Source organism: Salmo salar, chromosome 13 (genome assembly GCF_965601325.2).
Source record: "Salmo salar chromosome 13, fSalSal1, whole genome shotgun sequence".
Lineage (NCBI taxonomy): Eukaryota > Metazoa > Chordata > Actinopteri > Salmoniformes > Salmonidae > Salmo > Salmo salar.
In genome coordinates this window covers 107,757,676-107,771,500 of record NC_138303.1, presented here as the reverse complement: position 1 = coordinate 107,771,500, position 13,825 = coordinate 107,757,676, and the positions used below count along the sequence as shown (strand labels likewise).

The 13,825-nt window shown below is 43.0% G+C and overlaps 1 protein-coding gene across 9 annotated transcripts in view; it reads left to right on the top strand.

Moving 5' to 3' along the window:
• The window catches only part of mapk10 (mitogen-activated protein kinase 10), a 119,039-nt gene that overhangs the window by 54,700 nt on the left and 50,514 nt on the right, over positions 1–13,825 (top strand). For all 9 annotated transcript variants that reach the window (XM_014138910.3, XM_014138907.3, XM_014138909.3 and 6 more), the window contains exons 4-7: positions 8,358–8,487; positions 9,725–9,783; positions 11,996–12,134; positions 13,023–13,188. In XM_014138910.3, the coding sequence (XP_013994385.1) occupies positions 8,358–8,487; positions 9,725–9,783; positions 11,996–12,134; positions 13,023–13,188 (494 nt within the window). The remainder of the gene's footprint in view (positions 1–8,357; positions 8,488–9,724; positions 9,784–11,995; positions 12,135–13,022; positions 13,189–13,825) is intronic.

Genomic DNA, 13,825 nt, shown 5'->3' with positions numbered 1-13,825 from the left:
TGCGTGTGTGTGTGTGTGTGTGTGTGTGTGTGTGTGTGTGTGTGTGTGTGTGTGTGTGTGTGTGCGTGCGTGCGTGCGTGTGTGCGTGTGTGTCGATGGCTAAAAATGTAGTGACAGCGTCTCATGAAAACACTAGTTAGTCTGTATGACTATCATGCTTTCTCCCTATACCCAGGAGGCATTTCATGGAGGATTGTGGTAAATTCCTTGTAATCCTGAATGACTTTTTAACATATGTTGTTAAAGCACTGTTGTATTTTTCAAGTGACCAAATGACAGATTATGAGATGTTTTCATGAACATCATGAAACATAATCATGTGAATCATTGTGTTGTTTTAGCCAAGCATTGTGTTTTATTAGCTAACTATTGTGTGGTATTAGCATAGCATTGTGTCATTTTAGATAACCATTGTGTTGTATTAGCTAAGCATTGTGTGGTATTAGCATAGCATTGTGTCGTTTTAGATAACCATTGTGTTGTATTAGCTAACTATTGTGTGGTATTAGCATAGCATTGTGTCATTTTAGATAACCATTGTGTTGTATTAGCTAAGCATTGTGTTTTATTAGCTAAGGATTGTGTGGTATTAGCATAGCATTGTGTCATTTTAGATAACCATTGTGTTGTATTAGCTAAGCATTGTGTGGTATTAGCATAGCATTGTATAATATTAGATAATCATTGTGTTGTATTAGCTAAGCATTGTTTTCATTTTACGGTCAGACAGCATAGCATCTGTCCCAGTAGCCTTTCCAATCCTGTATTTCAGGAGGCTGCCTGCTGCTGTTGCATTGTTAATGAGCACAACATGTTTTCCTGAGCTGAGCCAGACACAGGAGAGAGAGACAGGAGAGAGAGCGAGAGAGATAGAAGGGTGGGGGTATAGGGATAGAGAGGGGGGTATAGGGACTGGAGAGGGAGAAGGAGAGAGAAGGAGAGGGAGAAGAAGAGAGAGGGGGGGTATAGAGAGAGAGGGGGAGTTATAAGGAGAGAGAGACAGAGAGAGGGGGTTATAGGGAGAGAGAGGGAGAGAGGGGGTATCGGGAGAGAGAGAGGGAGAGGGGGAGAGGGGGTAGAGAGAGAGAGAGAAGAGGCGGTATAGGGATAGAGAGGGGGTTTAGGGAGGAGAGAGAGAGGGAGAAGGAGAGAGAGAGAGGGAGAAGGGGAGAGAGAGGGATATATATATATATATACACTGGGACATCATGTCTCGCTCCATCCACCAACGCCACGTTGCACCACAGACTGTCCAGGAGTTGGCGGATGCTTTAGTCCAGGTCTGGGAGGAGATCCCTCAGGAGACCATCCGCCACCTCATCAGGAGCATGCCCAGGCGTTGTAGGGAGGTCATACAGGCACGTGGAGGCCACACACACTACTGAGCCTCATTTTGACTTGTTTTAAGGACATTACATCAAAGTTGGATCAGCCTGTAGTGTGGTTTTCCACTTTAATTTTGAGTGTGACTCCAAATCCAGACCTCCATGGGTTGATAAATTGGATTTCCATTGATTATTTTTGTGTGATTTTGTTGTCAGCACATTCAACTATGTAAAGAAAAAAGTATTTAATAAGATTATTTCTTTCATTCAGATGTAGGATGTGTTGTTTAAGTGTTCCCTTTATTTTTTTGAGCAGTATATATATATATATATATATATATATATAGAGAGAGAGAGAGAGAGAGAAAGAGAGAGAGGGGGGTTATAGGGAGAGGGAGAAAGAAAGAGAGAGGGGGGGGTTATAGGGAGGGGAGAGAGAGACAGAGAGAGAGGGTTAGAGAGAGACAGAGGAAGAGAGGGGGTATCGAGAGAGGGAGAGGAAGCGAGACAGAGAGAGCGATAGAGAGGGAGAGAAAGCGAGAGAAATAGAGAGAGAGAGAGAAATGTACAGTGTTTCTTTCTTTAAAAGTTACAACTTATGCCGCGACCGTTAGTGGTAGATGGTGTCATTCTGTCATTGCACAACACTATCACAAGGGGGAGTTAGAACGCTGATCTATCGGTAGTCTAAACTATGGCAATTAATTCAGTCTGAGAGTCTCTCTTCTCTGGCACTAGAGTCCTGCATCAGGCAACAATTTAAAAAAAAAATGTCAGTGGTCCTGGAGTTAAGAGAGAACTTGGGTAAATACAAAGGGGGAATTTCCCTTGACATTTTCGAAAAATAGGCACGGTGGGCTTTTGGTTTCTCTCCCTCAGTTTAATCAACCAGAAAAGACAGAAGTAAGGAACTTATCTGTCGGCCCTGCGTTAAAGACCAAAATTGGTTAAATAAAATTGGGATAAATAAAATATATACCAGTTTCATTTAAGGACAAATAAAATGGACAACTGTGCCATATAGATTGCAAAATAGTTGGGAAGAGATTTTTGATGTACCGATTCCGTGGCACATGCTTTATGAATTGACACGCAATTTTCAGTTTATTATAATCTACTACAGGCCTTAGACCTATGGGTTTAACCTTTTGAATTAATGATTATAATGAAGATGGAAGCCACCTCTTAATGAGTTCCACGATCCGATCTGTTATCCAACGATTATTATTATTACTATTACTGAATTACAGAGCATGGGGACTGGTCTTGATAAATCAATCAGATTTGTATTTACAGTTCTCTCGACCGGTCCCGTTGTACAGCCCCATATTATCCTAACTGAAACCCTTAATTAAATCGCTTTAGCCGTGATTGTAAAATGAATCAGCCGATGCATTGGTCCAGAGCCAGGTGGTATTGGCTGAGAGTCACGTCATTGGCTGAGAGTCAGGTGGCATTGGCGTAGAGTCAGGCGGAGAATGAGGCATTGAAGAGTGGGCGAGGAACGAGATGGAGTCACAATCCATGCCAGGCTCAACCTGTGAGCTCTGGAACTCCACCTTCTGTTTGGGGACTCTGCAAACAACATGTCCTTGATGAAAATATGGCACATGGTTTATGAATTGACACCCAATTTTCCGTTCCTCCTGAAAGCGCTAATATTAAAAACAGTCAAATGCATTCTCTCCGTCGCCCACACGCACTTTAAACATTTGGATAATAAAGCATTTATAGGCTGACATTGGTTGATTTTAATACTTTTGACAGCCAAAATTCTAACTCCACCCATAACTTTTGGACATTTAAACATTCCCAGAAGGCATGGATAATTATAACCTACTGCAGGCCTAAAACCTATGGGTGCAAACAACGTTTCCATCTATTGTCAGGCTATTAGCCTGACAATAGACTCTTCCACCTTTACAAAAGGATAGTCTAATAGCTCGAGTAGGTGTGAAAAAAAATCCCCCCAACTTGCAATGTATTAAGTACTCTAAAGTTTTACATTTCTAACTACAAACATCATGCAACTGCAAAATGTCAGATAAAGCATATACTGTACAGTATTTCTTCATCAACATCTTTATGCTTTCGTTAATAAAAGAATGATAAAAATACTCTTCAAAATGCAGATGTTTATTTCAACTATCAGCAGGACAATAGACTCTGTTTTGACCAAGTGAATCTGCTCCTGTTGTGTGTGTTAGATTATTTGTGACATTGTGGCATTTAAAGCATATTGAAGACAGAAGACACCTCTTAATGAGTTCCGAGGGCCGATCTGTTATCCAACGATTAGTTTAATAGCCCGGCTACTGTAGGTGTGAAAATCCCCCCAACTTGCAATGTATTCAATGCTAAAAGTACTCTAAAGTTTTACACAGTATCTATTCATCAACATCTTTATGCTTTCGTTCATAAAATAACAATAAAAAATACTTTCAAAATGCAGATGTTTATTTCAAGTACTGTACAGTACATCTCAGCTACATTTTAGTTGCACTTCCCCCCAGCTCCATGACCACGGGTAAAAACCTTGCTGAGATGATCAATGTATTTGTCCGTTTCTCAAGCCAAAATGTCTTGATGGCCTTCACCTGTTCATCTTTGCTTGTAGGCTTGGCAGAGTTACGGATGAATTTTTCAGAATAAAGTAGGCTAATGAAGGCAACAAATTGTTGCCTAACAGAACACCCAAAGTCATTCAATTGTTATAATAGGATTTGAAGCAATAGTTACCCGCGTGTGGTCAACTATTTCAGCACCATTTTGCGCTGCTCTGAGACAAGCATGGGGACTGGTCTTGATTTTTATTTTCACTGAATCTCCGTTTTGGTATTGGTTAGCCTACAATTAGCGTGTGGAAATGTTAAGATTATTTTGCTCTTCACCGGTCACGTTGTAAAGCCATATTTTCGGAAACCCTGAGGTTTTTTTTTTTCTTGGATAGAAACACCATAATATTAATCAAATTAATTAAGCAAAATTTCTTAATCCCATAAACTATGTTCTTACAAAAAAAGGTTTTAAATTCTCAAGTACAGCCAATATTAACAACAGTCAAATGCTTCTCAAAGATGCCCTCTGGTGGCCAAACTAGCACTAACTAGCATTAATGGCAACAATGGCTGACACTTAAATAACGCGCCATAGAATTCTGCGGCTACCCGCAAGGTGTGCTGCAGTACAACGCAACTTTTAAAGGAAGAACCACTGTAAGGAGAGACACAGACAGGGAGGAAAATAGACTGGGAGGATAGCAGTGCAGTCTTCCTGCCCCTCGACAGATGCTTTTAAAACCAGAGCTCTGATTTTGATATCAGATCCTCTCTGTCTATACATAGATGATCCGTCACTCTCTCTAACTCCTCTTTGCTTGTCATCACCTAGACAACAGCTGTCTGTGAATGATGACTAGGAAGTAATGGATGATATAACACTCATAGGATTAAATAGAGAACACAATGTATTATTGTATATCTATGAGAACAGCACGTCTTTGTTTGACGTATCAGTGATATAACCTGACTGTTGACACCAGATGAGAGTTCACACTGGTTGACTGTGAATCTGAATCATTCATCATCATAACAATCACAGGATCTGAAGAGTGGAAAAAGCTGTCTCCACCACTACCCTGGTCCTTCCACCACTACCCTGGTCCTTCCACCACTACCCTGGTCTAGTAGTGTGTGTTAAATGATCTCAGCCATGCCTTGTGCTTTCGCAATATGCCACCTGGCTGTGAAAGTCAATATGCCACCTGGCTGTGAAAGTCAATATGCCACCTGGCTGTGAAAGTCAATATGCCACCTGGCTGTGAAAGTCAATATGCCACCTGGCTGTGAAAGTCAATATGCCACCTGGCTGTGAAAGTCAATATGCCACCTGGCTGTGAAAGTCAACATGCCACCTGGCTGTGAAAGTCAATATGCCACCTGGCTGTGAAAGTCAATAGTTGTCCGTAATAGAAATGTATACCCAGCTAACGTAAGCTTTTTATAATGGGCCAATTGTTTACTGCTGAACAGCCTGTCTCAGAACAGTATGACTGTACCACCACTGAACAGCCTGTCTCAGAACAGTATGGCTGTACCCCCACTGAACAGCCTGTCTCAGAACAGTATGACTGTACCCCCACTGAACAGCCTGTCTCAGAACAGTATGACTGTACCCCCACTGAACAGCCTGTCTCAGAACAGTATGGCTGTACCCCCACTGAACAGCCTGTCTCAGAACAGTATGGCTGTACCCCCACTGAACAGCCTGTCTCAGAACAGTATGACTGTACCCCCACTGAACAGCCTGTCTCAGAACAGTATGGCTGTACCCCCACTGAACAGCCTGTCTCAGAACAGTATGACTGTACCCCCACTGAACAGCCTGTCTCAGAACAGTATGGCTGTACCCCCACTGAACAGCCTGTCTCAGAACAGTATGACTGTACCCCCACTGAACAGCCTGTCTCAGAACAGTATGGCTGTACCCCCACTGAACAGCCTGTCTCAGAACAGTATGGCTGTACCCCCACTGAACAGCCTGTCTCAGAACAGTATGACTGTACCCCCACTGAACAGCCTGTCTCAGAACAGTATGACTGTACCCCCACTGAACAGCCTGTCTCAGAACAGTATGACTGTACCCCCACTGAATAGCCTGTCTCAGAACAGTATGGTTGTACCCCCAACTGGCACCCTATACCTTATGCATGCATGTATAGTGCACTACTTTATAAGGCTCTGGTCAAATGTAGTGCATTATACACTAAGTGTACAAAACATTAAGGACATCTTCCTAATATTGAGTTGCACTTCCCCTTTTCCCCTCAGAACAGCCTCAATACATCGGGGAATGGACTCTATGAGGTGTCGAAAGCGTTCCACAGGGATGCTGGCCCATGTTGACTCCAATGCTTCCTACAGTTGGTGTGAAGTTGGCTGGATGTCCTTTGGGTGGTGGACCATTCTTGATACACATGGGAAACTGTTGAGTGTAAAAAACCCAGCCGCGTTGCAGTTCTTGACTTAAACCGGTGTGCCTGGCACCTACTACCATACCCTGTTCAAAGGCATTTAAATGTTTTGTCTTGCCCGTTCACTCTCTGAATGACACACATACACAATCCATGTCTCAATTGTCTCGAGGCTTAAAAATCCTTCTTTAATCTGTCTCTTCATTTACACTAATTGAAGTGGATTTAACAAGTGACATCAATAAGGGATCATAGAATTGACCTGGATTCACCTGGTCAGTCTATGTCATGGAAAGAGCAGGTGTTCTTAATGTTTTGTACACTCGCGTATAGGGGATAGGGTACCATTTGGGATGCATAATACAGTGAGTTACAGCTGAATGTATGATTGTAAAATTACCGACTCCATTTTCCCTCAAGTTTGAGAAAAGACCATTTTCTATGTCGACCATCTTCCTCTGTTCTGGATTAGGGATTAATAGCGGGAACTGGGTTACTGAGATTTCAGAGATTTCCCGCCCAAATCCATTCTCGTTTCCCTGGACAATGGCGAGAAACCGGTAAATTATAATGAATGATTTCTATGAACAGCGTGACGTGAAATGAAACTGTTAAACGATGTTCAATGTCTAAATCTGGTTTCTCTGCAGCCTTCTCTGCTCTGCTACCTGCATGATCAATCATCAACGCTTAGTGTGTGTGTGTGTGTGTGTGTGTGTGTGTGTGTGTGTGTGTGTGTGTGTGTGTGTGTGTGTGTTGGGTTCTCCTACCATGCCATTGCAAACAGATGAGTGATCAAAAAGAAGGCCACAGCCTCCCTAATAATCCCTCTACATACCGTATCACAACTGGTGAGAGGATATGCTGAGAAATAGAAGGGTAAATTAGCCCAGATGCAAAAAAAATACAAAATGCCCGTGTGACATATCAACTCTCTGGCTTCATTCATACATTAGACCAGTCGTCACAATGCTAGCAGACTGCCATATTTACTCAACAATACAGTTCCTAATTGAAAACATCCTTTAGGCTACTTGCATGGCTTCTATAAATGTAATTGTTTACTATATGTGTAGGCCACACGTGACCTCCCAACGCAGTTATGGTAGACAATGTCCAATCTCACCAGGCGCCCGCTTTATTAGAGTAACAGGCGCCCGCTTTATTAGAGTAACATCCTGAAATAATGTTGCTAATCTCTATTTCTTTGAGGGCTTTTGTGAACACAGTGTATCAGCCATTTAGTGATTAGCAGCAGTGATTAGCAGCAGTTTATATTTGAGCCAGGATCTGTAGAGACACAGCGAGCACTGCAATGCAGTGCCTTAGACCGCTGTGCCACTTGGGAGGCCCTCTTGCTGTAGATTGCCTGTTTTCTCACTGTAGAATACCTGTTTTCTTACTTTAGATGACCTGTTTTCTCACTGTAGATTACCTCGTTTCTTACTGTAGATTACCTGTTTTCTCACTGTAGATTACCTGTTTTCTTACTGTAGATTACCTGTTTTCTCACTGTAGATTACCTGTTTTCTCACTGTAGAATACCTGTTTTCTTACTGTAGATTGCCTGTTTTCTCACTGTAGATTACCTGTTTTCTCACTGTAGAATACCTGTTTTCTTACTGTAGATTACCTGTTTTCTCACTGTAGATTACCTGTTTTCTCACTGTAGATTACCTGTTTTCTCACTGTAGATTACCTGTTTTCTCACTGTAGAATACCTGTTTTCTCACTGTAGATTACCTGTTTTCTCACTGTAGAATACCTGTTTTCTCACTGTAGAATACCTGTTTTCTCACTGTAGAATACCTGTTTTCTCACTGTAGAATACCTGTTTTCTCACTGTAGAATACCTGTTTTCTCACTGTAGAATACCTGTTTTGTCACTGTAGATTACTTGTTTTCTTACTGTAGATTACTTATTTTCTTACTGTAGATGACCTGTTTTGTCACATACAAATAGAACTACTGTAGAACAAACAAAGCCCCTTGGACCATGGCAGTTTGACTGGTACAACGACATAGTTGTAAATCTCTGTTTTCTCCTGTGCTCTCTGCAGTGCCGGGTACGATGCGGTCCTCGACAGGAACGTGGCCATCAAGAAGCTCAGCAGACCCTTTCAGAACCAGACCCATGCCAAGAGGGCATACAGGGAACTGGTGCTCATGAAATGTGTCAATCACAAAAACGTGAGTTACAATGTTATGTCTCGTTTAAGCAAATAACAAGATGTGTGTGTGTGTGTGTGTGTGTGTGTGTGTGTGTGTGTGTGTGTGTGTGTGTGTGTGTGTATGTGTGTGTGTGTGTGTGTGTGCGCGCGCTTGATTGTGTCTGTGTGTGTGTGGTCGTATTATTCAAATCAAATCAAAGTTTATTTGTCACGTGCGCCGAATACAACAGGTGTAGACCTTACAGTGAAATGCTTACTTACAGGCTCTAACCAATAGTGCAAAAAAGGTTTTAGGTGAACAATAGGGAAGTAAAGAAATAAAACAACAGTCAAAAGCAAGTGAAAAATAACAGTAGCGAGGCTACATACAGACACCGGTTAGTCAGGCTGATTGAGGTAGTATGTACATGTAGATATGGTTAAAGTGACTATGCATATATGATGAACAGAGAGTAGCAGTAGCTTAAAAGAGGGGTTGGTGGGTGGAAGGACACAATGCAGATAGCCGGGTTAGCCAATGTGCGGGAGCACTGGTTGGTCGGCCCAATTGAGGTAATATGTACATGAATGTATAGTTAAAGTGACTATGCATATATGATAAACAGAGAGTAGCAGCAGTGTAAAAGAGGGGTTGGGGGGGCACACAATGCAAATAGTTCGGGTAGCCATTTGATTACCTGTTCAGGAGTCTTATGGCTTGGGGGTAAAAACTGTTGAGAAGCCTTTTTGTCCTAGACTTGGCGCTCCGTTACCGCTTGCCATGCGGTAGCAGAGAGAACAGTCTATGACTGGGGTGGCTGGGGTCTTTGATAATTTTTAGGGCCTTCCTCTGACACTGCCTGGTATAGAGGTCCTGGATTGTAGGAAGCTTGGTCCCAGTGATATACTGGGCCGTACGCACTACCCTCTGTAGTGCCTTGCGGTCGGAGGCCGAGCAATTTCCGTGCCAGGAAGGTTTGCAACCAGTCAGGATTTTTGCCTTTGTTTTTATTTTGCCTTTGTCCATAGGAATTCCCTTTTTACTTTAACCTCCCAGTCACTGCAGTGTGGCGCTGCATCATTATGAAGCTATACAAAAAAAATATGGCTAAAGTCATAAGCATTTGAAATGTAAATAGCTGTTAATGTTGTAGCTTACTGTACATAGACTGGAACATTAAACTCAGTCTGAATGTTGCCCCAGTTCTCTCTCTGTTTGTCCCTCTCTTTCAGATCATCAGTTTATTAAATGTTTTGTTTCTATCCATCTCTTTCAGATCATCAGTTTATTAAATGTTTTCACACCACAGAAATCATTAGAAGACTTCCAGGATGTGTAAGTACCAATAAACGTTCAGAGAAAAAATGAACAATTGTGAGATCACTCAGAGAGCATGCAGGGAAAACTGTATTTTCATTTAATCTGACTTTTAATGTGACATATTACTTTGATTTAACAACAGACAAGCTAAATTGTTACGTACCTTCAAGACTTATTCATTTGAGAAAAGAAGCAGTGAGACTGAAGTCTGTGAAGGTGGTAGTGAAGTGTAATGTGAAGCCTTCGGTTCTGTCTGTCGTTGTACTGACCGATGAATGAATTTGTAGACTGATGGTACTGCAGGTAATGGAATGCACCATGCTTGTCTAAAGAAGTTTATCTTCACTATATTCCTGTCTATTAGTCTGGTAGGAATTTCAAATCTGAAAAATGTGCAAATAGATTTTATGAATCTCAAATGTATGAATACATGTACAATTCTAGGTAATTATATGTACTTTATTGCAAAGTAAAAACTAAAACATTTTATATATATATATATATATATATATATACTGGAAACTGGGCAAATGCACTTTCCAGTTCCATCGATTGAGTGTGTCAGTGGAACACTGTTGCTTCCGTCCCTCTCCTTACCCCGAGCTGGGCTTGGACCAGGGGACCCTCTGAACACATCAACAACTGCCTCCCAAGAAGCATCGTTACCTATCGCGTCACAAAAGCTTGGAGATCAGAGGAAGAGAAACAACTACTTCAAGATCTCCGAGTGAGTGACGTCACCGTTTGAAACGCTACGAGCGCGCACCGTTAACTAGCTAGCCATTTCACACCGGTTACACCAGGACATTGACTAGCTAGCCATTTCACACCGGTTACACCAGGACATTGAGATGAGATGAAAAGCTGCTCAAGACGGTAACGGACACGATGACGGCCATGAATCAGTGGAGTGGCTGCGGTTCTGGATTTTCCGGAAACCGGATTTTTCGTGTCTAAATATACGGTTGTTTGTGCTCATGTGTCAGATTTTTTTATGTAGCTGCTGCCTCCTCCTTGATCAGCGATGAACACCATTGTCTGGTGTAACCTACAAACTTCCTGTTGTACACAGAAGAACTGATCAACATGTTCATACAAACTCCCAATGAAAAACCCACTGAGGAGTTACATGCAGATATCTCGGCAGCATATCAAACACAAGCAAGACACAGACACGCAACGCATCCTAATTATTGATTTAAATGTTTTTTTTTTAATTATCATTTGAAAACATTTGCTAAGCAGGAGGCAGACAGTCAAAGTAGTAGTGTTATTTTTCAGCAGCTCTGGCTACGATATGGCAGCAACTATCAAGATTAGCCTGCATCATCACAAAAAAACATGATTGTTTTTGCTCCAATGCAACGTGTAGGGAACTGCATTCTGCTTGTGCCACTGCAATATCCATTACAACAGACAGAGAAGGTACTAGCCTTCATAATGGCCTTGAATGTTTTTATTTCAGCTGTTCAGAAATATGAGGCTGAGACACAGGCTACATCACCATGGTTCAGAAGGGTCTCCCGAGTGGCGCAGCGGTCTAACACACCGCATTGCAGTGCTAGAGGCATCACGACAGATCCTGGTTCGTTCACAGGCTGTGTCACAACTGGCCGTGATCAGGAGTCCCATAGGGCGGCGCACAATTGGCCCAGCGTCGTCTGAGTTAGGGGAGGGTTTGGCCGGGGGGGTCCCCCACTCCCCTAACTCAAATGTAGGCCGTCATTGTAAAGAAGAATTTGTTGTTAACTGACTTGTCTAGTTAAATAAAGGGTCATTTAAATAAGAGGCTGAGTAAAGACACGCGTGTGTAGAAAAGAGATCCTTAGCTTTGAAGAAAAAGATTTCCAGAATGGAACTCTGTATTCGCAGCCCCGGCCTTAATACAAAGACTATGCAGAATCCCGTTGATGCTCTGGCACTGCACAGAGGGTGTCCATTGTGATGAGGAGTAGAAGAGAAAGGAATGAGAGGCAGAATGATAGATTCAACTAGAGCCTCTTGGGTTTAAAGGATCTCCCTTCAGGTCATGTAGGCCTAGTTCTCAGACCTCTTCTTCATTCTGGATATTATATCATTTCTTTTCCCGCCATATTCAAATGCCAACTCAGGGTGTTTACTACTAGTTGTGAAAACATGTCTTATCGGTTTCGGAGCTCTAACTTTTACATCTGTCTGGCCCGAACGTATCCCACGTCTCTTCTTACTAACAGTGTCACTCTGTCAGGTACCTGTGTATGGAGCTGATGGATGCCAACCTGTGCCAGGTGATCCAGATGGAGCTGGACCATGAGAGAATGTCTTACCTGCTCTACCAGATGCTGTGTGGCATCAAACACCTGCACTCCGCTGGCATCATTCACAGGGTGAGATGGCCTCTCTCTCTCTCTCTCTGTGTGTGTGTGTGTGTGTGTGTGTGTGTGTGTGTGTGTGTGTGTGTGTGTGTGTGTGTGTGTGTGTGTGTGTGTGTGTGTGTGTGTGTGTGTGTGTGTGTGTGGCATCAAACACCGCCACTCCGCAGGCATCATTCACAGGGTGAGATGGTGTCAGTTGTAGAAATATAATAAATAGAATGTAATTCTATGACTCCCAAGTGGTGCAGGGGTCTAAGGCTAGCTGTGGCACTAGAGATCTTGGTTCGAGTCCAGGCTCTGTCGCAGCCGGCCGCGACCGGTAGACCCATGGGGCGACGCACTATTGGCCCAGGGTCGTCTGGGTTAGGGGAGGGTTTGGCCGGACGGGATGTTCTTGTCCCATCGCGCACTAGCGACTCCTATGGCGGGCCAGGCGCAGTGCACGCTAACATGGTCGCCAGGTGTACATTGTTTCCTCCAACACATTGGTGCGGCTGGCTTCCGGGTTAAGCGAGCAGTGTGTCAAGATGCTGTGTGGCTTGGCAGGGTCCTGTTTCAGAGGACGCATGGCTCTCAACCTTCGCCTCTCCCGAGTCCGTAGGGGAGTTGCAGCGATGGGACAAGACTGTAACTACCAATTGGATATCACGAAATTGTGGAGAAAAATGAATGTAATTCTATTTCTGTCCTTTTTCAGATATGAAACAGGACTTTAATCATGCTGAACATTACACTGCTTATAGCCCAGTGGGCAAAGCTGATGTAAATGACATCATTGCAACTGCTTCTGCCTGCTGGGATATGCCATCTGTAGACATTTAAACATACTATAGTAGCTAGCACCACCTGTTAAAGTTTTACCTCAGTAACCCTCATCTCTTGTTGTTGCTTTCCCCAAAGGACCTGAAACCTAGCAATATAGTGGTGAAATCTGATTGTACGCTGAAGATCCTGGACTTTGGCTTGGCTAGGACTGCAGGCACCAGCTTCATGATGACCCCGTACGTGGTGACGAGGTACTACAGAGCCCCAGAGGTCATCCTGGGCATGGGGTACAAAGAGAACGGTAAGACAGGTTCTAGAGGGGGTTCTGGTGTTCTGACACTGTAACATGCTACTGCTGGGATGTATTCTAATACTTTAAGATGTGTTCTAATACTTTAAGATGTGTTCTAATACTGTAAGATGTGTTCTAATACTTTAAGATGTGTTCTAATACTGTAAGATGTGTTCTAATACTTTAAGATGTGTTCTAATTCTTTAACTAACCCACGGACTCCTCTGGCGTGGTAGTGTAACCTCTTCTTTATGACTCTAAGTCAGAATACGTCTACAGTCAGTGGTCTGTAGACAGCAGGGGCCTCTGACAGCCTCTCCACATCATGGAGTAAATACATGCTTAAGTAAACCACAAGCAGTGGTGAGTGGGTAACCTTGGCTCTACGCTCATGAATACACTACTAGACGGAGGCCTGTAGGGTGAGAGGCCAGGAGGTGAGGCCATGGATTTCCTGCCACCAGCCAAGCCCCAGGAGACTGGCTTCTTCTTCTCTCTCTCTCTTCATTAATGGAATAGTAATTTATCTGCGTGCTACGTCTCTTACTAATTATAGTCTGAATAACCAAATCACTCTCTGTTTCCCACGCTCTGTCAACAACATCTCTTTCTCAATTCCTCTTTCCTTGATTTCTCACATATTTGA